The 27158-nt window shown below is 36.1% G+C and overlaps 1 protein-coding gene across 1 annotated transcript in view; it reads right to left on the bottom strand.

Moving 5' to 3' along the window:
* Positions 1–27158, bottom strand: part of NEGR1 (neuronal growth regulator 1) — an 849377-nt gene that overhangs the window by 475492 nt on the left and 346727 nt on the right. The window contains exon 2 of the mRNA XM_035018274.1: positions 18985–19217. Within this exon, the coding sequence (XP_034874165.1) occupies positions 18985–19217 (233 nt within the window). The remainder of the gene's footprint in view (positions 1–18984; positions 19218–27158) is intronic.

Raw genomic sequence — 27158 nt, 5'->3', positions numbered from 1 at the left:
AAAGAAAGAAAGAAAGAAAGAAAGAAAGAAAGAAAGAAAGAAAGAAAAGAAAAGGAAGGAAAAGAAAGAGAGAGAAAGAAAGGAAGAAGAAAGACAAGACCTAGAAAAATAGGAAGTTGGAGAAACAGGCAGATAATATTTATAAAGATTCTGTTTGACACCTCTATTAAATAAGAAGTTAGAGCAACGCAGAAGAGGAGAAAATGAGTTTAAATGAATCACGGATCCTTTCAACTGACTATAAATACACATGAAAATCTTTTAGATGAGCTTCAGTACCAATAATAATAGCACCATTTATTGAGTACTCTGTGTCCAGTACTTAACATATTTCATCTATTAATTCTTAAATTAATTCTGTAACATAGATTTCATGATCCACAAAACCCCAAAGGGATTAAGTGTCTTAAACCTAAATTCACACAGTTACTAAGTGTTGAGAGCTAAGACACCCACGCTCAGGTCAGTCTTCTTCCAACACATTAGCCCTTTCTACTGTCTAAGCCCTGTAATAGCATCATAATTCTGGAGAAGCTGTTTTCTTTACAAAGCATGGTTCTAGTGGCAGACACACATCAGTTCTGACAGCATGAATTCATTATAAAATTATTTATTAAGTATAAACAAAACACAATTCCTGTCCTCTTGTGGTTTATATTTTAGCCAGAAACACAAATTACATTAATGAATAATGGACTATGAAAGAATAGTGAAGAGGTTCAAGGAAAACTGAGAGAAGGGGTGATTAATTCTAATTGGGAGAAGGTTCCAGAAAGAACAAAGACACAGTGGTGTGAAACACCAGAGTTTTTTAAGGGGGCGCCCACAGGGTAAGGGTGGGCAAAAAAAAGAATAGGAAGACAGAAGGGATTATTTCATTGGGGGAAGCAGGTAGTGAAGGGTTTGCTTGCCATTCTGACTATACTACTTAAAGAGAGAGCTTCAAACTCTAATCATTTACTTAAAAGCCTATTATATACTATTTGATGTTCACATAAATCTTTATTAATTTTGTAATTAAAAAATCAAAGTAAATAGTGAAAAACATAATGAATCTTATTAGAAACCAAGAGACTTATATTCTTCCTTATAGCCATGAGGATTGTAAGCAAGCCAATTTGGTGGCAAAGTTCCAGATGGTATGGAGATCCTTAAAAAATACCCATTCATGGGTCGCCTGGGTGGCTCAGTCGTTAAGAGTCTGCCTTCGGCTCAGGTCATGATCCCAGGGTCCTGGGATCGAGCCCCGCATCGGGCTCCTTGCTCCGCGGGAAGCCTGCTTCTCCCTCTCCCATTCCCCCTGCTTGTGTTCCCTCTCTCGCTGTGTCTCTCTGTCAAATAAATAAATAAAATCTTTAAAAAAAAAACCATTCATTATGAAATGCTGAAAATATAAAGAAGACATGTAGGATCATCAGCTCAAAATATTAAAACAGAGATTTTTCAATCCCAAATATGGAGTATCATTTTCATCAGAGAGACTACTCCAAATGATAAGTCTAATGTTTTATCCAGCCATATGCAAACTTTTCACACTAGACTCAAACAGTGGGGTCCCCTGCGGCTGTCCATGATGGAAAATTTTTGATTATTTCATTCATGATAGGAGTCCAGGAAACAGCGAAAGGTAGAGGTTGGTATACCACTTTCCTCTTGGTGTTTCATGTGCATGTGTATGGCCTCTATGTCTCTAGCCATGTGAATGTTCTTGGTTGCATGTAATACTCATAGAAAACTGAGGCCACACTTGGCAGAGTGTACTGCATGGGACTTGGCATTTATGGCTACTCATTAAGTAAGTATCACTCTGGGGATGATATGGAATGGTAAGTACTTCGGTGGGACAAGGAGAGGACTCAAAAATTATGCAGCATATTAAATCAAACTGGTATATTTAGTTATCTTTGAATAGTAACATAACATTTTAATAATAAGTATAAAAATAACTGCTATTCTTTCAGAAGGTGATGAACTCCCTACCCTTATCTTAAAGGAACAAGGCAGGGGACAATTTTGCTTCTGAAATATATAACTCTTCCTATTTGATTAAAACCATATTTTAAGCCTTAGTATGTTCCAAGAAATTCCTGTGAATTCAAAGTGTCCAGGGATTTCATACATTCCCTCCCTTGATCTTGATAAGGCCACACCAATTTTTTTTTTAATATATGCACATGCAAAAAAGTAAGTCATATCACACTTTGGCAGCAACCAAAGTGGATAACAAACCGAACTTCAGAAAGCACAGATTGAGTTAAGTTGCCTTTAAGGGAGATCTCACTGCTGTGTACTGTGAAGTTAAAAGAGGAACGTATCATACTGTCAAAGACAAGTGGGCTGTGTGAACTGCAAGCTCAAAAGCCTCACAGTAATCCCAACCACATGCCAAGTCTCAGAAAGTGGGGCAGTGTCTCCTTTGGAGACGGGGGGAAAAAACACTCCAAGGTATGTAAAGCTGACAACTTTCCACAAGAGATGGGAGAGCCACAAGAAATATTTTCTGCCTTCAAATAATTGTTCAAATGCTCTGCAAGGCATCTTCATTAGCTAAATAAATACCTTGAGAGCAATTTTTATTCATCCAGATGAGACTTAAAGTAACTATTTCCAAGTGTCTTTAGCAGGTCAGGAGCTTCAAGGGTAAATAAAAAATACCCTTAGTTTTCCTGTTTAAAAAAAAAAAATCCTCTTTTTAAAACAAAAAAAGGGTGGGGGGAGTGTGCCAAACCTGAAAAAAAAAAAAAAAAAGAGTTTTCTCCTTTGTGTTGTTATTCTGACATTCCATTCTTGGTCCTTCAAACCCCAATTCACTAATATACTCAAAACCTGACTCACCTCACTTCATTTTGTTGTTTGCCCAGTACAGATTGTATAACGGGCAAAGACTGAAGGTCAAGTTTATCGATTAAAACCCACAGCAATGAAGTATCTATTAAGTCATGGTAACTGACTCTCATGTGGCTTAATCCACATGGAATTTTTTCTAGATGAAATGATTTTGACAGAAATCAGCAACATTGTAAGTTTTAAACAAAACAAAAATACTACTAGATCTATTACATTTTGAAATTAAAATGCTCACATTCACAAGTTAAACATCTCTACCTCCATACCGTCCCTTCCATTTCCACAGCATCCACACTAGTTCTCAGGACCTCTTTAACTGTGGACTTTCACAATAGTTTTCCAACTGGATTTTCATTCTCAAGTCCTTACACCATAATTTTCTTTTACTCAAATAAAAAAATGAAAAAATCTGTTATTCTGCTTTTATTTACTAACCCATTTAACTCAGTCCCTACTGGCCCCAAAAGAATCACTAATGCCTCAAGGTATATCATCCCACACAATATTTGAAAAGGACAGTCTTATAATAATGCTAGATAATGTTAACACGATTATTACATAAATTCATCAAACAATAGTGCCTTTTGTGGATAAGTTGGTGACAGATGTAACCAATTTCTCCATGGTTGACCTTCTTTTCTGGCTTCTTAATGCAAACGTCTTAACCTACTTTAGTGTCAGGAACTTTAAGAACAGGATAAAAATGTGACAGTTACTCTTCCCAAGGGAAGAATATTAAAAAGTACCAAATTTTAAATATACTCTCATGGGTCTTGTGGTTAAAGAATCCCTTGATTTAAAGTCATGTCACTTTGTTTTAGTCAGCGTAACAGCTACTCTTCAGGGTAAAAATGTCCCTCAATATACAAACGAACAAAAACAAAATGTCACAGCACATCAGCCAAGGAGTTTGTGTGTCAGAGTTTGATGAAGTTTGTTATTGAAAAATCTCAAACCTATTTTGTCAATCTTGTGAATCATTCATTCATCATTCCCTTATATACGTAAGACTGTGTTTCAACCATCGCCAACTGCCGCGATGGTGGAGCTGGATGGATAACTCTAAAGTTTCCACAGGATGACACTCACAACTGCTGCTTCCCGTGGCAGCTTCTTAATCGGGGGAAGCGCCCAGCCGTGGCTCCCCAGGGCCCCCTGCTTAAACTCTCCGCATCTGCTCCTCTCAGCAATGAATGTCTCCAGTCAGCAGTCGAGCCCAGCAATGACAGCCTCCTACAGCTGCTCCCCAAGAGTCCCATTGCTTCTCACATGCTCAAACAACCTCCAACAGCATCTTGATCTCCCAGCAGCTGCACATTTGAGCATTTCTTTGTCAGCACCACTTCTAAAGGATGTCTCATGGCAATGCTCTAATGGAGCCATTTCCCCCAATGTGAAGAGCTGGTCCTGTTCCCAAACAGCACATCCCCCAACCCTCATTCCACTTAATGGAACAAGACAACGTGGTGTGATACTTCTGCTTCTTCAGTACTTGCTGGGTCTGGAAGTAGCTTCTCATTCAGTTCTGAATGATTTATTATGCACACAAAGAGGACGTTCCAAGCAGTTTCCTATAGATGACCATCACTTCTGGCTTTGTAATCAAACCTCAAGCCTCTCTACCTACCAACTACTTCACTCCAGAAGTTATTTATGACCTCCATAGAAAGAGGATCACTTTCTTGATATGCATCCTGGGTATACGTCTGACCTAGCCCTTGTCTAACTTCAGTGCACTCATTTGCCTCATGACAGTATCATCCCACTGATTTGTAAATGCCTTGAAGGGAAAAAACTAATTCTTATTTGTGGATATTTGTTTTCCTAACACCTAGAACAATGCTTAGCATATGGCTGATGCTTCAAGACTATGCCGAGGTCGCATTAGAAGTAGTGTCCAAAGTCAGGTAACTGTTTTACTAGAGAAGAGTCCCGAACTGCTTTACACCGGTTTCCCCACAAGGCACAGGTGCAGCAGTAAAAAGCAAGACCCAGAATATTGTTGCACAGCTCATAGCTCCCAGGGCAAATATACAACCAGAGCTCTATAGCCTCTCTTTAGGTTATTTCTCTTAAAGTTACAATCTGTGTGAATAATGAAAGACTACCATTTCCACTCATGCCATTGTGTATTTGTAGCTCTAATATTCATTAAAGATGCAACTGAAATGTTAATGATAATTGCACCCAAAAAGCTAATAAAGACGAGCCCAAGGCTCACATAAATGCCAGCATTTAATAATTATGCATACTTTTATCTTTTCTCCTTAATTTATCTTACTTTCTGATAATTAGTTTAGTAAATCTAAGATCCCAATGTATGTGTAATTAATTTTAAAATTTATTTTTAAATTTGTTTTTTATACTCAGGAAGGAGATATAATTTTTTCCAGAATATAAAGAGGTAATCACGATTATATAAAATGGTTACCTATATAGACGATAGAACTTAAAACATACCTCTTGAGAGTATTAGCAAGTAGGAAATGCTTGACATTTTAGGAAAAAAAAATTGTCAAGATCTAGGCAGGATAAGAGAAGCCAATTTAAGTATTTCAAATAAAAAGGGTTTAAACAGGGAGTTGTTTACACAGGTGATAAAGGGCTAAGAAACCAAAGCATGTAAGAGCAAAGAAACTCAGATTTGTAACAGGGAGAAGCCACTAATAATTCCTACAAGCAAGTATCATTATCAGGACCCAGAGGTTGGGACCGCTCATCAGGAGTGAGATCCACAGCATGGGACTGCCTTGAGGAGCTGGGCCAACAGGAAGATGGGCTGTCCAGTGGAAGCTGGAGCCCGAGGAGAAAGGCTAGCAGGACAGATTGCCTGCAGCAATGAATGATGGGGGATAGCCTGATTTCTCCCTTCTTTCCTTCCTGATCTTTTGCCAGTGTCTCCTACTGGGTGAATCCTGTCAGAAACCAGAGAACATAACAGCCTGGGAACACACCCACAGGGGTCAGCCAATTCCATTATGCAAAGCATGGCAAAAGAGGTACAGAGAATGGCTCTGAAATCAATAAGGCTAAAATGACTGCCATCAGACCTTCTCCTTAATTTTAGGTAGTAATTAGCTTTCAAAAAATGTAGAATTCTTTCTAATTATTATAGCTCAGAACCTTAATGTTGGTATACATTGATTATACCTTTTCACATGAAATTTGTCCACTGGAAGGAAAATTAATTAATTTTATTAATATTTTACAACCAACTCTATTATCTATATTCTTAAATAAAAGTCACTGGGAATCAATAATGAGAGCAATCCCAATTATGTCCTAATTCAAAAAAGGAAAGAGGAAACCCTATACATTATTAGCACATTGGAATAGGAAGATGGTAAAAATCTATTAAATACCTACTCTGAATCAGACACTTAGAGGATTTTCTCATAAGCCTAATTGTGTTTTTAAAAAATTTTCACACCAGGGGCGCCTGGGTGGCTCAGTCGTTAAGCGTCTGCCTTCGGCTCAGGTCATGATCCCGGGGTCCTGGGATCGAGACCCGCATCAGGCTCCCTGCTTAGCGGGAAGCCTGCTTCTCCCTCTCCCACTCCCCCTGCTTGTGTTCCCTCTCTCCTGTGTCTCTCTCTGCCAAATAAATAAATAAAATCTTTAAAAAAAAAATTTCACACCAGTCCAGAGTTGGGTATTATTTTTTCTCAGAGAATGGTAATGAGTCTGAAAAAGATGGAAACACTTAATCAAGTTCATTAATTTATAAATATCAGAGCTGGCTGTCACCTGAGGTCAATCTAATACATATGCCACACTAAACTACTTAGGAGAACACTGGTCTTAAGTAGTTTCAAAGGGAGAAATAGCCCAAACCATTATTGAATGAGAAAAAAAAAAAAATCTGGAGGAATTTTTTCTGGTTCACTGGCTAATTTGTACTTCTAAAGAACTTCACTCATTCATTTTATTGTGTATTCAGTATTTATTTCAGACCCAATTACTTGCCAGCCCCTGTCCCATTCACTAAGGGAAGAGCAAGCAGTAAGATGGATAAAATTTATACTTTCATGGAGCTTATCACAACCTGCCAAGCATTGGAGAATTAAAGCATATCTCTATCTTTTCTCCTAGTTTAGTAGATCTCATTCTGGGGTGATTTTTACCCCAGCAGCCATTTGGCAATGTCCTGAAATATTTTGGGGTGTCACAATCAGGAATTGCTATTGGTGTCCATGGTGTTGAGGCCAATGTTTTAAGTCCATTCAGGCTACTATCACAAAAATATCATAAATTGAGTGGTTTATAAACAACAGACATTTATTTCTCATAGTTCTAGGGCTGAGAAGTCCAAGATTACGACATCAGCAGATTCAATCTCTGATGAGGACACATTTCCTAGATGGCCAAACTTTCATTTTTACCACCTCACATGGTGAAAAGGATGAGCGGTCTCTGTGGGGTCTCTTCTGTAAAAGCACTCATCTGTTTCATGAGGTTTTCACCCTCATGACCTAAGCACCTCCCAAAGGTCCCACCTCTAAACACCATCACATTGGGCATTAGGTTTAGGAGGACACAATCTCTAGAAGCCAGGGCTGCTCCTAAACATACTACAATATACAGCCATTTCCACTCCTCCCAACACACACACACACACACACACACATTATATGGTCCAAAATGTCAATAGCACCACAGTTGAGAAACCATGTTCTAGGTGTATAAGAAGGTATCTTAATTTTTAAGTGTGTGTGTGGGTACACTAGTTTTATATTTGCTGACATAAATTACTAAAAACTTCGTAGCTTAAAGCAAATTTATCTCTTTTTTTGAAGATTTTATTTGTTTGAGAGAGAGAATGAGAGAGAGGGCACAGGAATGGGGTTGAAGGGGAGCGGTAGGGGAAGAGGGAGAAGCAGACTCCCCCTGAGCAGGGAGCCTGACAAGGGGCTCAATCCCAGGACCCTGGGATCATGACCTGAGCCGAAGGCAGACGCTTAACAACTGAGCCATCCAGGTGCCCCTTAAAATAAATTTATCTCTAAACATAAATGTATCTTAAATTTATCTTTCTGTATGTTAGATGTTATAAGTCTCTCTCGGCAAAAATCAAGATATTGCCAGGCCTGCATTCTCTTCTGGAGTCTCTAGTGGAGAATCCATTTCCTTACCTTTTTCTGCTTCTAGCAGCTACTCATATTCCTCAATTCATGATCCTCTATCTTTGAAGCCAGTAAAGGCAGGTCTAGTCCTTCTTATGTCACATTGCTTTGACCTACTTCCACAGTCATATATCCCTCTGATTCTCTCCTATCTCTTCTCCCACTATTAAGGGACCTTGTGGCTTCATTGGATCCACCTGGATAATCTAAGATACTATCCCCATTTTAAGGTTAGGTGATTTGCAATCTTAATTCCCCTTTGCCATGTAATCTAGCATATTCATAGGTTCCAGAAATGAGGACATGGTCATCTCTGGGGACCATTCTGCTTAGCATAAGGAAGAACACATGTGCAAATTTTAGCAAAGTTATTTGCACAGAGTAGGTACTGATTAGAAGCGGGACCACGCAAGTATTTTTTTTAATTAAACTGAATTAATCTTAGATGTCCTTTTAAATAGGCTACCTTTAAGTGAAAGGGTCATAAGCAGAGGGAAAACAATATACATGTCTTGCCTAATTCTGCACTAATAAATAGCTCTGAAATCTGCCCATCCTCAACTCTTCAATATGCCATTTTAAAACGTGTGCATCCACCAACTTGCTCAAATCAAACCTAAAATAATGAGTGAAATACCTGAGAGGAAATTCTAATTGTGTTATTCTTGGCCCTTTTAAAATGTTTACTCCTTACTTGGTCTGGCATTAGGAACACTTAGCTACAATCTTTGTAGCTAACTCTGTCCCATATATATTTTTTTCTCAAAATAACATTGTTTTATATATATATACATATATATATATACATATATATACATACATATATATATTCATAAAATGCTGGTATCCCATTTATTATTTTTTCACTACAAAATGCAATCACTATTCTGCACTTGTAAAAACATGGAGATTAGCAGAGGATAAAGATGCTATGACCTAGAATGGAAATAAGCAACCTAAGTCATGAATGCCTAACTAATCCTTTTAATTTAAAATTTTTTCCTGTTATGTCAGCATTCCTGATGTTATGCCCTAAAGATAGCATCAATACATTAAGTCACAGCTTAAGCAGAGTGACCGGCATGAAGCGAGGGAGAAAGAAGCATGTACATATGTACAACCAATAAATCTCTATTGAGTTCCTAACATTTGTCAGGTGCTTTCCTGGATGTTTGGGAGTGAAAAAAAAAAAAAAAAAAAAAAAAGGATTAAAACTCAGTCCTCACCTACAAGGACTTCACTGGCGTTTTTACTGGGAGTCCACACATAGATTGAGGGGGTTCATGAGCATCCTGCTCACATAAAGAAGTTTAAAAATGTTAACAGTCTGTATATTTTTCTACCAGGTGTACAGGTTTCAGCAGATTTTCAAATGGGCTCATGACCACAAAATGTTTAAGAACCACTGGTCTAGATGCAAAACAAGTGTGGGTGAGAAAGTTTGGAGAGCTTAGTGCAGGTGCTACCTTTCCAGAGTCCCTACTGCTCCCACTAGATCACTAACCAGAAGACGCTGAAGGGATGGAAGTGAAGAGCTGTGGGGCGGGGGTACGAGGACATAGGGTCACTCTATGATTCTGCAGACTGCACTTTGCCACCAGCCTTCATTGTGCCCATTTCCCTCTTGGCACTACACGTAGTTAATTCTTATTTTTCTGCTACAAATCATAAGATAAAGAATGTCATTAGCAGATTCAAATTTTCTCCTCTGCTACATTTTACACATATAAGGGCTATAAAGGGGTATGCCATTTAGAATTTAGTTAATGAAAACAGCAAAATCCTAATTGTCTTGGTAGTAATTTCTTAACTATCCGCATAATTTGGCGAAGTAAACAGTAAAATTATTTTATAGATCAAATTGTATTGTAATGACTTCCAAGAAGACAAATTATTTCACCAGGCTCTTATTTTATTTGCAGGGTTTCTCAAAATAAGCAGACCAGCTAAAGCTTGGTAATCTTTTATTTATAGAGAGATTTTCATACTGATAGTGTACATTGCACTGGGATTTGACATGTATTACTTACATAGTTATTTTCTTTGTTTTTTAGGAAAAAAATAAAGACACTCCAAGGTAGGCAACAAATATAACTATTCTGAAATGCAACACACAAAACAACTCAGAATTACAACCGAGAAAATAAAAATGTCATCAGTCAGAGCTTTAAGATATTTACCAAACTATGTGTTTCAAGAACTAGAATAAATATCCATTAATTGTTGAAGGGACTTTTAAAGGGCGGAAGATCTTGCTTAAAGGGTTAGTTACTTTAAAATATTGTCAAATTGCATTTTGAACTGTGTGTTACCAAAAAAAAAAAAAAAAAAAAAAAGCAAGTACTGCTCTACTCAGTCTCCAAATGAGCGATACTGTTCTACTTCTTACATATTCCATTCTTACATATCCTTTTATTTAGTACTTGCCAACATGATTCAAAACTTAAAACTTAAGAACAAGGACAAGGCATGGCAGAATTACTTTTCAACAACACGGACCACAAATTATACAACCCTTTGATTTCATTGGCCCCTATCCTGCCACACCTCAAAAAATTATCCAACTCAGGAGTAAATCAGAAATATTAAAGAAGAACCCTCCTTGCTGTCACAATTCACTAGTTAGCAAAGATGCTTATTTAAATTCCAATATTGTTCCCTTGCTCCAGTTATGAAGCTCAGCAGTTTCCATGAAAGTTCCTTCTATAGAAAAAGGGATGGGGCGCCTGGGTGGCTCAGTCGTTAAGCGTCTGCCTTTGGCTCAGGTCATGATCCTAGGGTCCCGGAATCAAGTCCCACATCGGGCTCCCTGCTCGGCAGGAAGCCTGCTTCTCCCTCTCCCACTGCCCCTGCTTGTGTTCCCTCTGTGTCTCTCTCTGTCAAATAAATAAATAAATAAATAAAATCTTAAAAAAAAAAAAAGAAAAAGGGATGACTCAGATGGAAGCCAACAGTGTGCGATATCTATCAATATTATTTTTTGCTTTTTCTCACTTCTCTCTCATTCACAAATGACAGCATATTAAAAGCTTATCAGAAAATACTATCAACTTATTCCTTTTGTGTATAGTAAGCAGTACATTATGGATTTTTGCACCGTTTTGATCTAAGATACTGTTCTAATATCAGATCGTGTAATGACAGTACATAAAACTTCATGTACTAATTTTTGGCTGGAAAATATGATTACTAAACTCATTGAGAAAATCTTTTTCAAAGACAAATATTATTCACTGAAATTTACCTTCTCTTTCTACTACTTCTTTTACTTCAACTGCAGAAAAATAAGGCAATAACCTTTCTAAAGACTATAAAAGAAAAAAAGAAGCATATTTAGGAAAGAAGAAAATCTATTCCGGAAGAAGTGCCAATATTCAAATGAGGATTTCACTAAAAATTAGTTCAATTAATCTTATTTTTAATGGATCCTAGTAGTTAAACCAATACCCTAATCAATGTCAATACACTCACAGGTAAAAGTAAAGTAATGGTTTCCTAGAAGTTGGCATTATACACACTGCCAATGGAACCACAGTGATTCTAGCTGGACAGGAATTTCTGAAAATTGAAAAAATCCACCAGAAAAATGCATTATTTAAAAAAATTACTATGTAATATGCACTGCCTCAAAAAGTCTATTCCACATTAAGTCCAGATGAGTGGCCTGGAGTTTGTCTGTGAAGGTACACCTGAGGGAAAGGATTTTACTGAAGTCTACAGCCCAAATGACACGTGGAGGACTTATTTTTCCAAAGTTTCACAAATTAGGCATAATTGTTCTAACTGATTAGATTCCAGATCATTATCTTTCCAGACATCAATAATACTACCTCATCTATTTCAAGAGATTAAATATTTCCCACTGCATAAAGCACCTGGGGGATACAATGACAGTCCTATTACTTAATAATGCATATGCTCCAAAATGCTTATAAATTCGTTTTTCATAAATTGCAAATCTGGACATTTCAAACCAATAGAAATAGAAAAATGGGATGTTTCTAGGATGGTTCCATCATTATAACTGCCATAATGTGGGGAGAATCTGTAAGGACTAATAGAACCTTATTTACATCATTTATTCACCTTGGTTTTTGACCCAGTGATCAGTAATCAGATATCCATTAGTCTGTGTGAGCTCTGCATATTTTGGCTCCTATTGGTTCTCACCGTAATGAGAATTGGGGAAAGCAAAGAATGATTTATGGTAGAATAAGTAGGAATTCCCTATAGAGGGAATGAGAATGAGTATGTACACCCCATCCATGTAACTTTTATCTTAACCATTTGATATTAATTTTTTTAAGATTTTTATTTATTTATTTGACAGAGGGAGATAGTGAAAGACAGAGCGCACAAGCAGGGGGAGCAGAGGCAGAGGGAGAAGCAAGCTCCTCGCCGAGCAAGGAGCCTCATGTGGGACTCGATCCCAGGACTCTGGGATCATGACCTGAGCCAAACAAAGACAGACGCTTAACCACCTGAGCCACCCAGGTGCCCCTATTTGATATTAATTATAACCTCATTTTAGAGAGTAAATGATGAGTGTTTTCTTATAAGCAGATAATACATATTTATTATCACATAGAAAGTGAACTTAGAAATGTGTCTCAGTTGTATAGTTAATACAATACAGATATGGCTCATGTACAAAAACTAAGGTCACTTTTGGGAAATAGTCTTACTTTCTCCCTTAAAAAACCAAAACCAGGGCGCCTGGGTGGCTCAGTCGGTTAAGCTCAGGTCATGATCCTGAGGGAAAGGATTTTACTGAGCCTTCAGCTCAGGTCATGATCCCAGGGTCCTGGGATTGAGCCCCACGTCCGGCTCCCTGCTCAGTGGAGAGCCTGCTTCTCCCTCTCTCTCTGCCTACCTCTCTGCCTACTTGTGCTTTCTCTCTCTGTGTCAAATAAATAAATAAAATCTTAAAAAACCAAACCAAACCAAACCAAAAAATGAGCTCATGGATGTAGAGATGATAATTGGTGGTTGCCAACAGCAAGAAGATGGGGGGATTGGCAAAATGGGTGAAGGGGTTTAAAAGGTACAAATGTCCAGCCACAAAACAAATTAAGTCATGGGAATATAAAGTGTAGCATGATGACTACAGCTAATAATATTGTATTGCATATTTGAAAGTTGCTAAAAGAACAGATCTTAAAAGTTATCATCATCATAAGAAAATATGTAACTGTGTGGTGATGGATGTTTACTAGACTTATTGTGGTGATCATTTCACAATATATACAAATACTGACTCATTATATATTGCATACCTGAAAATAACATAATGTTGTAGGTCAGTTATATTTAATATTTTTTAATTTAAAAAGATGATATTTTATAAATATTTTATCTTAGAAGTATACTATGAAGTTACATTCCCTAAAGCTAAAGAATAATGAAACATCACTATTAAGGACCATTTCTATTTCGGGTGGTTTTTCTTTTTTTCTATGCTAAAAATATTAAGGGTATATATTTTGGGTCTTTGTCACTTCTTTGTATTTGACAGCATGTCCAAAGTTGGGTTCCTGTGTATAATCTTAATCTCCTCAACAAGTGTATAAAGAGCTTAAATAAAACAGAGTGGGAGCCAGTCTGAGGGCCTTGTCCTGAGCCAGCACTGCATTCAAGCAATGACTATTTTGACAGGTGTGAGTTCTGTCAAGCTTTTCCTAGTGCTGCTAATTTTTCTTTGGTTTCATTTTGTAGCTTATTGAAAATTTTGAAGTGTTTACTGTTGCAGAACACCAATTTGAATTTTCTAATGTATGTGGTATTTTGATACACTTTTTTGACCCTTGTAGCTTTTTTCTCCTGTGGGTCTTTGAAGGAAGGCAGGTATCTATGATCTGTGATGCTGTGTTATTGTCCATCAGGTCAACTTGGAGCAGAAGCGTGGTGTCTCTCTCTTCCACTATGTACCTCGTTGAGGCTTTAATATTCATAAAAAGAATGTTAACATTATATTAAGATGTGCGGGTCTTTAAAGAATACAGCTTATACTTGTGGCCACATGGAATAACTGCTCTCCAGATACTCATTGGCAAGTCTAATTTTGAAATATCTGTACTTAAATTCCTATTCAAAGACCCACTGAGAGAAATAATATTTGTGGAGGGTTGACTCAGAAAGGATAGGTCCTAAAATTTACTTACAGATTAAGGTAATAATCAAAAAGCTATCTTCCTGTTATCGAACTGGTATCTTACTGAATTTACTTCCAGATTTTTAATTTTTTCTTGACTTCCCTGCACTTCAGGTTTTATTGAGAGGTGTTGTAAGGAACAATTCTCTGAATGAGTGCTGTGAGTACTATACAGTTACTGTTGAGATGTTCCTTACAGCTCACAGTGATTCTCTGAGCTGATTCACAGTAGAAACGCTGCTCCACTCTGTGTAACAGGATCAGGAGACTAAGACATGTAAGTGTTAATTAATATGTGGATCATGGAATGAATAACTAATCCTGTTTCTCTCTGTGTATTGACTGCTACAAATCTTAGAACTAAATTTTTATTGAGCTCTAAAATTACTTAGAAATCATGACATAAATTTTATGTTCTAACCTCACCTCTGACTGTGTCCCACTCTGCTTACCTTATCTTTTGCCTCCAATTTCTGATGTTTATCTTGCTGTACTACTACTTCTTTATAAGCTCTTTAAATCCTTCCCAATGTAAAACAGAATGTTAATAATAAATGGTGTTTGAATGTGTTGTCTTTCCATTTTCTAAAGGCTTTCTCCAAACAATGACTAAGCCAGACAAGGGGCTAACACTGTCATAGTTTGAGATCTTTGGGAAGCAGGCACTGAAATGAGAAGGAGTTTACAGTGCAGGATATTTATTAGGGAATACCCCTGTGGTAAACCCCCAGAGAAAGAAGAGGAATGAAATAGGATTTGACAAAGCAAGAAGGTCAGCTGTAGAGCTGATGAACAGCTTCCACTGTTCCGGAGCCAAAATGGCTCATCAGAGTTATCTTACTTTGGGCTGAAAGGGAGGGGCCTTTTAATCAGTCATCAGATATTGGTTGCTTTAGGAAAAGTTTGAGTTTGGGTAAAGTGGCTCTCTACAGCTGAGGTGATCCCTGAAAGGTCTGATCACTCAATGCTGCTGTCTGCTTGAAAACACTCCCAGCAGCTAGAAAGGCAAACCCATCCCTGGAAAGGGAAGTGTGCCACCCCATCTATCACAGATATCGCAGGTATGCCAGATAGCCTGAGGAATTCAGAACACCCTGGGGAAGTTAAATACCCTTGAGAAGTTATTTTGGTCATAGAGCTATGTGCTAGTCAAATCGTCCGCTCTGCCTAGAGAAAACCTATGGTATATCTACCTGAAAGGGCACAAGTTGAGGGATAAACATTTCACACATATATAATGTGTGTGGGTGTGTGCACACACGAGTGTGCAAGGCTTAAAACAACATACATTTATTATCTCAGTTTCTGTCCAGGTACATCTTAGTGGATCTTCTGTCCATAGTCTTACAAGGCTGTTATCAAGGTATTGTCAGGGGCTGTTGTGTGTATATGTGTTTAATATACAGTATCTGTGAGTGTCTATTTTGTACTATACACAACCTAGACTTCAGATGTGGACTCAAAGTAGAAGCCGTCTCTATCATCTACTCAAGTGTGCATTTACATTTTATGATCCCTGTCATTACAGGATTGTAATAGGGAGCTCTGGGTTCATAGCAAGTCCTCCAGCCTTGTACGTTCTTACACTCATGAACAAGAAATGCTACTCTTAGTAAATACTGTACTACATGATATAAAACACTGGACATTTACGTAATTTTATTTATCAGTGGTATATTATATATAGGTAAATAATGAAATGATTTTCTTATGGAGTCTATTTCTAAACCCTTGAAGCAAAACTCCAATTCACCACATTCTTCACAGTTCATGAGTATATACATTGTTCAGCTAAGTTGGTGAAAGCAAAACATGGAGATAAATAAACATACTTGCAGCGTATATACTCAAAAGTACTGCTATGTAAAACTTAGCTTGCATTGTGTTTATTGCAAGTGTTAAACACAAGTGTTATGGAATATTTTTCATTTTTAACCTAAATAACATTATTTTCCCTTGCAAATCATCCATGATTATTTGTTCATTTGTGTGCTTTTGTTTGGTTTGGTTGGTTGGTTGGGTTTTTCATTTTGTTTTGGTCATCTTTTTGTTTTTCATTGGCATGCACCTTAAGATCTTCTGGCCTGAGTCCTCCCCTTTCAGATGAGAAAACTAGAGTTTAGAGGGGCTTGATAATTACCCATTTCATGAGAGAAAATTCAGGATTGGAATCCAGGTTTTCCAACTCCTACTCCCAGTATTTTTTCTCCCCTATTGTTCCATTCATTGGTACTATTAGCTCTAAGAAATCAAGAGCACCGACAAATTTCCCATGCACAATGTCTGTGTTGGCAAGATATCCTTTCTATTATCCCCTTTCTCAAATGATTTTTTTTTAAATAGCTCCCTTGAGTGCATAGTTGCAACAATTAAAGATGAGCTTTGTTTTTATTACCAATGTGTGTGTTTGACATCAGTGATTAATACAGTCTTCTCTCAGTTGCTAAGTTTCTTTATCTTGGTGAATAAAGACTTGACAAATTGTTAGGCGAAGAGCATACACTTCAAAACTATTGAGATATACCTGAGTATCAGACAACCTAGGAAATACAAAGACTGAAGAGATGTGCATATCAGCTTATTTTCATTCATCAAGAGGAAATGTAGCTTAAGTGGGGTTGACTTTTTGTGACATTTATTTAGTTCTTGAATTGACTGACAAGCCTATTAATGTAGTCCCTGAACTTTATTAATGTAATTGGAAAACTGCCCACATGTCAATCAACTTCTAATGAGTAATTATGTTCATAAATACTGTAAAATTATTAGCTTTTAATTTGACCCAAACACATACTTTCAAAACAGTAACATGAATATTTTTTCTAGAAGAACAAAATATTATACTAATAAAATATACAATAAATGTGTTCCTACAATGCACTTCCTAAAATGGAGTTCAAAAGTTCATCATCACCAAATGGCCAACAAAATGGAATGCGATAGTAGCATGTAACAGTGTTAAAAATCTGTATAGGGGCACCTGGGTGGCTCAGTTGGTTGGGCGACTGCCTTTGGCTCAGGTCATGATCCTGGAGTCCCGGGATCGAGTCCCGCATCGGGCTCCCTGCTCGGCAGGGAGTCTGCTTCTCCCTCTGACCCTCCCCACTCTCATGCTCTCTCTATTTCATTCACTCTCTCAAATAAATAAATAAATAAATCTTTAAAAAATAAAAATAAAAAAATAAAAATCTGTACAGTGTTAAACCATCTATGTAGCATAAAGTTATAAAGACATCTTATGAAAATCAAACATGTGCCTGGGCGGGCTCATAACTCCATATATCCATAGTCCGGTTTAAAAATATAAGCCTAGTATGGAACAAGACAGAATGGAAAAAAGGAAAAAGGGGGTATATTTATTGTACAGAAATACATCATTTTAAACCTATAAGAAGCAAAAGGTCTATATCTCCAGTGACTCAAATATAATTATTATCTAAGTGTACTTTTTTCTCATGTAATAAAAATCTTTTGTAGTCTTTGAGCTAGAAATTCAAGTCAAAGGGCGCAAAACTAAACAAGGGAACAAGATTAGGCTTGGGTAACAGAAGAAATGTGTTTTTGACTTGTCAGTTTCTGAAGCTGGACAAACTCCTGCCCTCTAGAATCTCTGGATAATCTCTGAATAAAGATAGACTTCGGTGAAAACTTTATTATATTCTCATATGACTTTAAAGAACATTACCACAGTGTGCAATGGTCTGTAATAAGAAAAACCACTGGGGAAATTTCCAGGCTTATTGTTTACCTTACACTCTCCTTAAAGTTAATTATTTAATTAATACATTTAAACTTTATCATGAAGTAAAGATATGTACTAATAACTGAAGCTGTATTTGACTTCAGGCTTACCTTTATGTAAGGAAATAAAGCTCCAGATGTAAGTTAATAAAATCCCAGATGTAAGCTATGTACCTAAATTAATATTTAGAGTTGAATTTTTGAAAGGTAAACTCAAAGATAATACAACTAACTTGCTCCTTCAGCTTTCTTATTAGGAATAAAACATGCACTCACTGGCACCACATTATCATATAATTTCTTATTAATTTTACTTAGAAATGCTGCAATGTCATTTTAAGAACCACAGCATGATATTTTTATGTAACCAACACATGGTTAATCTCCAAAGCATAAGGAAATAATGTAAAAGGGCAATAATATGCATTTTCTATTTGACTAGCATTATAATTGCATTTTTCTTGAAAAGTATTTATATCAGGGATAAATATGCTCTTACATTTTAGTATGCACAAAAAATTAAAATAACTTGATGATTCTCTTTGTACTTGGAGATTGTAAGTTAGCTAGAATAATTTATAATGTACCAAAAGTAAATCAAAGTATAAAGCATTGTGTACCATATTTTTCCAATTACTCCACATTCAAATAAAGTAATTCTAGAAGGCTGTTTCTTTCCATTGTGACTTGAATCAAAGTAAGCAGAATTTGGACTGAGCAGAGTGTGGAAGTCGGGAGGATTACTTTTAAAGAGTTACTATAGATATTTCAAAAAGTTCTAATATTTTAATGTATCCATCATGGGTTATCAAATAATTTTAATGTATCAATCATGGGTTTTCAAAGATGTATTGAAGGGGTGACTCAAAGGAAGATACTAAGTGAAGCATACACACAAAAAATCATAATGTGGTGTTAACGGATAATTTTTGATCTTGGTAAGTGGGGATTTATATGTCTATAATAGCCGTTGCACTAATGGAATCTAGGAACATAAATCCCTGAAGACAATGACTACGCATCTTTCAACATTGTCAGTTACTCCTGAGTCATTTTGATATCTAAATATTGAACATTGTTAAATATAGTCCTTCACAATATAGGAGTTATAGAAATGCATACCTTGCACAGTTAGATGCACCTGCATTGTTCTTGGTGTATGTTGAGTCTGAACAGAACACGTGTATGGGCCATCGTCCGTCACATCTACATTCTGTATCTGGAGGCTGTAGTCCCTTTTATTCAATGTTGAAATTGAAACTCGAGGATCCACCGACCACTTATCACCTCCCGCAAAAATAATACTTGACCGGTTCAGCCAGGCACCCTTTGAAGCTCCATCTTCCAAATAACACCTACAAATTACCAGAGACAGACACTATTAATCAAAATGAAAATGAAAGACAATATTTTCTTTGTTCTGAGTACATTTCTATATGCTGAATTATAGCACTGCACCAAATGCAAACATCAGACATAAATGCAGAAAATATGAACATATGAACACACTGGTACATCTTCCATTCCTGATGCAAATGTGAAACAATGACTGCATACAGTTTTGTTTTGTTTTAAATGTGTGTGTCTGTTTTAACTCGAAGCCAGTCAAAAATCCTTTTTTGTTCTGTCTGGATGACAAGTAAATTTCAATAAAGCTAAATTCCTTCAAATAATAATTTCAACATTAAAACATTTTTTCTTTGAAATTATAAGAAGTAGAAAAGGTCCACAAGTTAGCCTGTTTTTTTGTTTTTTTTTATGTTTAATTAATGCTTTTATTAATAAAGCATAATTTGAAAAGCATAATGCTTTTATTAATAAAAAATAATATATTTTTAATTTTTATTAATAAATAAACAACACACTGCATCAGGTCCAGAAAACCAAATACAGGCTGGTAGAATTATTACTCATATAGAATGGATGTCCAAACATCTAATTCTACTTTGGAATGCACCAAATATACAGTCCTTTCCCCCAGAACACTTTGATGTGCAAAGGTATGTCATGGATTTGAAGAAAGACAACATTTGTAGAGATCTGAAAGAATGGGAGATCTCCTAGGGTGGAAAAGATAACGTCCCTGACCTACCACCAACATGCAGGTTATGGCAGTCCTCTGGCCAATTAATGCATGATCTTTTGTTTTGTTTAAATAGTTTTATCAACTTTAAAACACTTTAGATTCATAGAAAATTTGAGAAAATATTACATGGTTCCCATATATCTTCTCACCAAATTGCCCACATTATTAAACATCATATATTAGTACATTATGATACATTTACCACAATTAGTAAATAAATACTGTTCATTATTAATGAAGGGGGGGAATTGGAGGGGGAGACAAACCATGAGAGACTATGGACTCTGAGAAACAGAGCTCTAGAGGGGAGGGGGGGGATGGGTTAGTCTGGTGATGGGTATAAAAGAGGGCACATATTGAATGGAGCACTGGGTGTTACACGCAAATAATGAATCATGGAACAGTACATCAAAAACTAATGATGTAATGTATGGTGATATAACATAATAAAATAAAATTTAAAAAAAGCACTTGGTAAAAAAATTAAGGAAAAAAAAACTAAAGAAAACTTAAGAAATCTGAATAAACGAGTTAGCCTGTTTTAACCAAATCCAATTCCACTATAATGTACTAGATACTAGATAGAAAACATAGAATAGTACCATATCGTGTTTATTTTTTAAATTATGCATTTAAAGAGTAGTAAGCCTATAGACTGAAATTATAAAGGGCATTTTACTGATAATATTGCCGTTGCAAGTGAAGAAGACAAGGCTTAGATAGTACCTTTAGTAGCAAATACTTGCTGTCTTTTCAATAAGCCTACCAATAGTCTTTCCAGGAAGCATTCATTTATCCAACAAACATTTATGAAGCTTCTACTATTTATGGATTTAAAAATGGTAGTGCCCTTGCTCTCCAAAACTTTTAGTCCAGTAAGGAAGACAATCAAGCAAACCAATCAATACTAGACAGAAGATTATTTGATTAAATCAGGCACAAGTTACAAAAAAAGAGCTACTTGACTCAGAAGGGGCTTGGGGGGTATAGAATAGGCTTTAAGGAATAGGAAGTGTCTTGACTAAAGAGGCAAGGGGTGGGAGACAAGACATTTAGACAGAGGGGCCATATGTGAGTAACACCAGAGAAAAGTGTGAGAGAGAAAGCCAAACATTTCAAGGACAAACAAGCATGGAGTATAGGGTGGGAGGGGTGAGAGATGAAATTGGAAAGGTAAACTAACGCCAGATGATAATAGAAAGGGTGATGACAATTAGTAGATTTTAAGGCCAATTTTGAAGCCATTTATTCAAAGTTGTATTTTATAACAAGATTCAAAAATACAGCTTTGTATCCAAGAGAAGTCAGACATCATGATTTAGAACAGAAGGCTGTGGTCATATGTCAGTGATTTTGCTGAGGCCTGGAATTCTATGTTTCATCTTGAAAACGTTCTGATACAAATTAAAGACTAGTTTTCTTAAATGAGTACAAAGCACAGCTACAGAATGAAAATACACATACATCGAAATAGTTTGACAGCATTTCTACAGAACACCTTGGGGGATTGAACACAGTGTTTGCGATTGCTACAAAATTGCAAGCTGAATGCAACAGGGTAGGCTGCTGCCAACTGTATAAAACTAATCAGTGGGTGAAAAAACAAGGAACAAGGTACACTGCAGAATCTAATTTGCAGTCAGCTTCACCATCTACAGAATCCAAACTAGAAAAGTCATAAAGGTCATTGTTAATTGAAAAGCTTTTCCTTATATAATTAATGAAGAAAATAAAACCCACTCTAATGATATAATTAAACAATTATGGTATATTGTCATTCTTAATGATATGCAGAAAGAAGATAGAGGGGACATATTTCCCATTTCACAAGATCACATGTCTACTGGTATAGGATAGAACACTGAATCACCACTACTAGGACTCTGGCCATTTCCGTGCTTGTATGTAATATATGGGTTCATCAAGTGTTTATTGTGTGACCTCTGCATTCATGGCCTTCACACATTATCCTATCTGGTGCTCATTACAACCCTCTGGTGTATGGATTGCTATGCCCAATTCATCACCAGAAAATAAATGGAATGTTTAGGTTAAATGACTTGCCCAAGCCACACTATTTAGTGAGTGACAAAGTGGAATTCATAATTAAGTCTTATATTTCTATGTTCATTGTCCTTTCCTCCATAATGTAGATCAAAGACTTTTAAAATAGGTTTCAGAAATGGAAAGATGATCAGAATGTTGCAGAAATTACTGCAAGTAATTTCTTATTTACTAAATGTGACCAACTGTTTAACCTGTCCTATTCTAAAGGAAGCAGAAAATGAATTATTAATGCATGTTTTACCATGAAAATTTGATTTAGAACACTCTGCCGGGCATTTTCCTTTCCCTTCAGGCAGGAACAGCTTTACCTTTATTTGGAGAGGTATCAGGAAGACCACAGATTAACTAGCCTTTAGATACTAGAGCTTTCATAGACCAAATCTGGGTTACAACTCCTGGTCTTAGCATAAGCACTATTCCTCTGTTCTGGTATATTAGGGATCATCAGGGAAGAACAGAATTTAACTTCTTCCCTGTGAAAAATGAAAAGGGAGCTTTTCATGTCTCCTTGCTTGGATGAGTGTATTTCACAATTGTTATTGGTCCTGATCCAAAGCTTTTCAAGACATACATTAGGAAGACCCTTGAATGAGACTCAACCAAAAAACAAAAACAACAAAAAATTTTTTTCTATTACTTCCTTGGATTTCTGTAGCATTATTCTCAATTACACTATTGAGTTACAATTTAAATAACTCAAATTACCATAATGGAATTTTACCAATTGGGAATAGCAAGATCTAGGAATGGCTCTCTATTCTATAAAATCATAAGATGCTTATATAGAGACATACAGTTTTAAGGTGAACCATGAGATGATTATATCAAATACATGAAATAGGTCAAACACGCACATAAGTTTCCTTAATCGTAAGGACTACATCTCCTACCTTTCTACCTCCTCTGCGTTCTTCATATCCACCCTAGTTTTGTGTTTTTTCTTTTTTTCCTTTACAATAGAAAGAGATACTGCCTAACATCTATATAATGTATTAAGAAGGAATTCTAGAAGGAAGGAAGATATTCAGGGTATGGCAGAGGAGGGCAGGTGTGTGGGGAGGGGTGAAAGTATGAGAAGTGGTGATAATTTAGTTTTGCACTCTTCAGGCACCAAAAAATATTTTTCTGGGTTTCAGAATTCTAATGCCTAAAAATATAAATATGTTGGAATCCTGGCCCATACAAAGTTCATAATTCAGGAAGGATGATATAGTATATTCATGAATAGCCATCATGCAGAATAACAATTATATTGTTATTATAATTGGATTATTACAATTGCCTCAGAGTTTCTGGTTTCTGCCCCCTTGACATCTATAGCATAGTTTATTTTCTCTACAATAAACAGAGTTTAAGTCAGATCATCAACATGCCTTCCTATTTCACTCATAAGAAAAATTTTAATCCTGAAAGTGGTCAAAGAGCTTATGTAATCTTCCCTTGATGTCTTTCTGACCTTCCCAGCTGCCACTCTTCTCCAGTTGATTCTGGTCTAGACTGCGGTCCTCTAGCTGTGCTTCCAAGTCCTGCTCTTGCCCTAGGAAGTTTGCATTTGCTGTTTTTTTCTGCCTGGACCTCTCTTCCCCCAGAGATCTGCATAGCTTTTTCACTATCTTCCTTTACTGAAGTTCCTAATGTATTAAATAGCAAAAATAACACCACTGCCACACTCCCATGAAATGCATTATCTGTTTAGTTGATGGGTTATTTTCTGTCTCTCCTTGCTAGAAGTAACATTCTGGACCATTGTCTATTTGATCACTTCTGTGTATTCCAGGGGCCCACATATAATTGAAAATAAATATAAATAATAAATATAAATATTTGTTGGATGGATGTGAATGAAGGCAAAAATTAAGATAGTTTTAGAAGAAGGAATAATATGGTAAAGTAAATCACTTTTCCAAAGTGCAACCTCGTTGGGAAAGCAAAGTCATGCCCACATTAACGTATGATAACATATAATTAAATGCAAATATCTGTCGTACAAACAGTGACTGATGTATGATACGAGGATGAACTAAGCAATCTGAGACAGTGGGCGGGAACCAAGCTCCGTGAAGAAAGCAAAGTGGTAGGTATGGGGCAGAGGTGAGCTGGGCTCATAACTTCTTGAAATAAGAAAGAACTACATTTGACCCTATACTTTGGGAACCACTTTAAACCATTGAATATTCTGCTGAGTGTGCTAGGCACTTTGTTAGGCACTTACAATTATTATCCTATTTAATCTTCACATAACCCTATAAAAGTCAGATACTATTATCTTCATTTTAATAATGGAGAAAAAAAGGTACTGAGAGTTTGTATCTTGAACGAAGCCAGTTGGTGACAGATTATGTTACACATTCCTAGAGTCAGAAGCAAGGGTGAGGGATTGTACCACTGTAGGATGGAGGAATTAATGAGTGAAGGAGAGTCTGGTGAGGTAAAGACAGATCATTAATGGGGGCAGGATGGAGCAACAATTCTTGGGTCACAAACTTGGATCTTTTTTCCCCTCTGGACTCCAAAATGGAACATTTTAACAGTTAGTGATCTTAGGATCTCTTTGAAGTACAGATAATGAAATAATCTGAATAAAAACTGTTCAATAATGAATATATCCTTTAATTGAGTATGGCATGGCTTTTCTTGACAGTGTTTTTTTTTTTTTTTCTTTTCTTTTCCACTTAAAAAATCTGCTAGACTACCTACTTCATTGGGAGATGAGTGAAGCAGTTCTAAAAATACATTTTTCCCCCAGAAGCTGTGTTAACACCATGCCAAATATCATGACAAATACATAAATTTTAAGTCAATCATCTGGATGTTTTGTAAACATAGTTCCAAACATCTGGTTGCCGGAAAATGTATAGAAAATAACCTGAATACTTAATTTTGTTTCATGGCTGTTAATTATATAAACCCGGGCTTAAGATAGTTAGTGCTTTTCTAATAAGAATGGCATCGATGTTTTTGAACTCTTTCAAGGAGTTCCTTTATAAATGACACTACTGCACACTATTAGGCAGGTCCTGATCTGGAGGGGTATAAAGTCCCATTTGGTGAACCTCTAGCTGATCAAAATGATGTTGGAATAATTCTAACAGACTCTGTAATAATATCTCCTGTGATGATTAAATCTGAAAGGTGGCTATCAGAAAATTTGGTGGAAATTAACGTATTTGGGGCTATTTATTATTTTTTAAAGCTCTGTTAAGAAAAATAAAACGCCTATGGCTGCTGAGGATTGACTTTTTTCTTTCATATCCCGAATTCTCTGTAGCACATTCCAAAAGCATAAGCCTTAGCACCATTACCAGTACTCCACACAGCAGGATTTATTCAGCTTTATGGAAAGAGACCAGCTTTTCATAAGACTTGTTGATTAATGAAAGCTCCTATTAAAGGCACTAATTAATAAAAGAAGAAAAGTGCTATTTCCCTTGGCTTCAAAGCTAAGCCATGTGAAAATGATATTCCTGTGAAGGAGCTGGCCAGCTACCTTCACAACTGTCTTTTCATTGTATCACAAAATTCTAAATTTGACAGGAGAGCTTTCAGAAGCGTAAAGAAAAAAAATGAAAAATTCACGACCCCATACAATCACCATGCTAATTCCTCATGTAAAGAGTTTTGATATCCTGGCTTCCAGGCCAAAATGAAGTAAGGGAAGTAAAGCAGAGATTAAACAAACCAGAGCAAACTCTATCCCCCCTCCTACTTGCCTTTGTTTTTAAGGCACTCTCTTCTTAATGTCTTTGATGATAGTTATGCACTAGATACTATATCACAGCTATGGATATGAATAGACATGTATATACATATATACATATATAACATGTAAATTATATAATACATATAAAGTTTGCTAGATAGTAATATTATATACAACATTAGGTTGATTTAATATTTCCAGATCTCCTTTACTACTACTATAGTAGAAAGTGCTTTGGGGCAAAACAAATCATATTATCTTTCTATTTTGGCATGGGAAATCCATAAAATCAGCAATTTGTCCAATGAATTTTAATTATTTAGTGAAGTACTCACCCCTATAGATGATGAGAATTATACTTTTAAATATTTTTAAGAGATATGTAAGTGAAAATGCACTTCTGCAGGTAATGGTTCGGTAATATTGCATGTTTTCTTTTTTTTTTTTTTTTTTCAGATTTTGTTTTTTATTTCCAACATGTACCATTATGTATCATCTCTCTACAAGGAGAAGGACAAGAATCTATTCATCTTTTCATCCCCAATATCTTAGCATACTCACTAAACATTTGGCAAGTAAAGCGTTCTAGAGGGGAGGGGGGCGGGAGGATGGGTTAGCCTGGTGGTGGGTATTGAGGAGGGCACGTTCTGCATGGAGCACTGGGTGTTATGCACAAACAATGAATCATGGAACACTTCATCTAAAACTAATGATGTAATGTATGGGGATTAACATAAGAATATTGCATGTTTTCTATAATAACATATTGATATTACTCCTGCCAGATATTGTTGTAAAGCCACTGTGTACATTTCCTTACAAAGAACTTTTAAAATAGCAACTGTCAAGTACTATCATAATGCCCATTTTGCAAAGGAGAAAGTGAGGTATAGAGAGGGTAAGTAACTTACAGATGACTTCCTTACTGAAATTTGTAATGCGTGGAAAAAACTTTATTATGAAGTAATTTCATTAATCTCCAGGCAATTATTATCTAATTAATATTACCTAAGTAATATTTATAACACATGTACATTTATTTTTAGAATGAAAATTATGTCATGTTGGGCATATTTTACTAATAGTAGCAAAAAAGAAAAACAAAATACCAATAACATTGATTTCTTATTTTGCAAGAGAAATAAATCTCTTTTCTATGTATTTCATTCTAGCACTTTTTTTCATTAATAGAGCTATATTAAAAATACCTTGGATAAGAGATTGGAATTTATCAGCTACTATCTAATTATAAGACCAAATTCTCAAACTACTTATATATTTTTAATATTGTAAATCAGAGGGGGAAAACCTGAAAATAATATTTTTGAGTTTTATATAAAATTATACCTAATTCCTAAAAGATGGGAACTTTAGTATGATCAAGTGAGAGTGCAAACTCATACCTTTTAGTGTTATTTTAATGCACTATTTAGATTATTTAAA

Source organism: Mirounga leonina, unplaced genomic scaffold (genome assembly GCF_011800145.1).
Source record: "Mirounga leonina isolate KUSES-001 unplaced genomic scaffold, KU_Mleo_1.0 Mir_173, whole genome shotgun sequence".
Taxonomy (NCBI): Eukaryota; Metazoa; Chordata; class Mammalia; order Carnivora; family Phocidae; genus Mirounga; species Mirounga leonina.
This window is presented reverse-complemented; position numbering and strand designations above follow the sequence as displayed.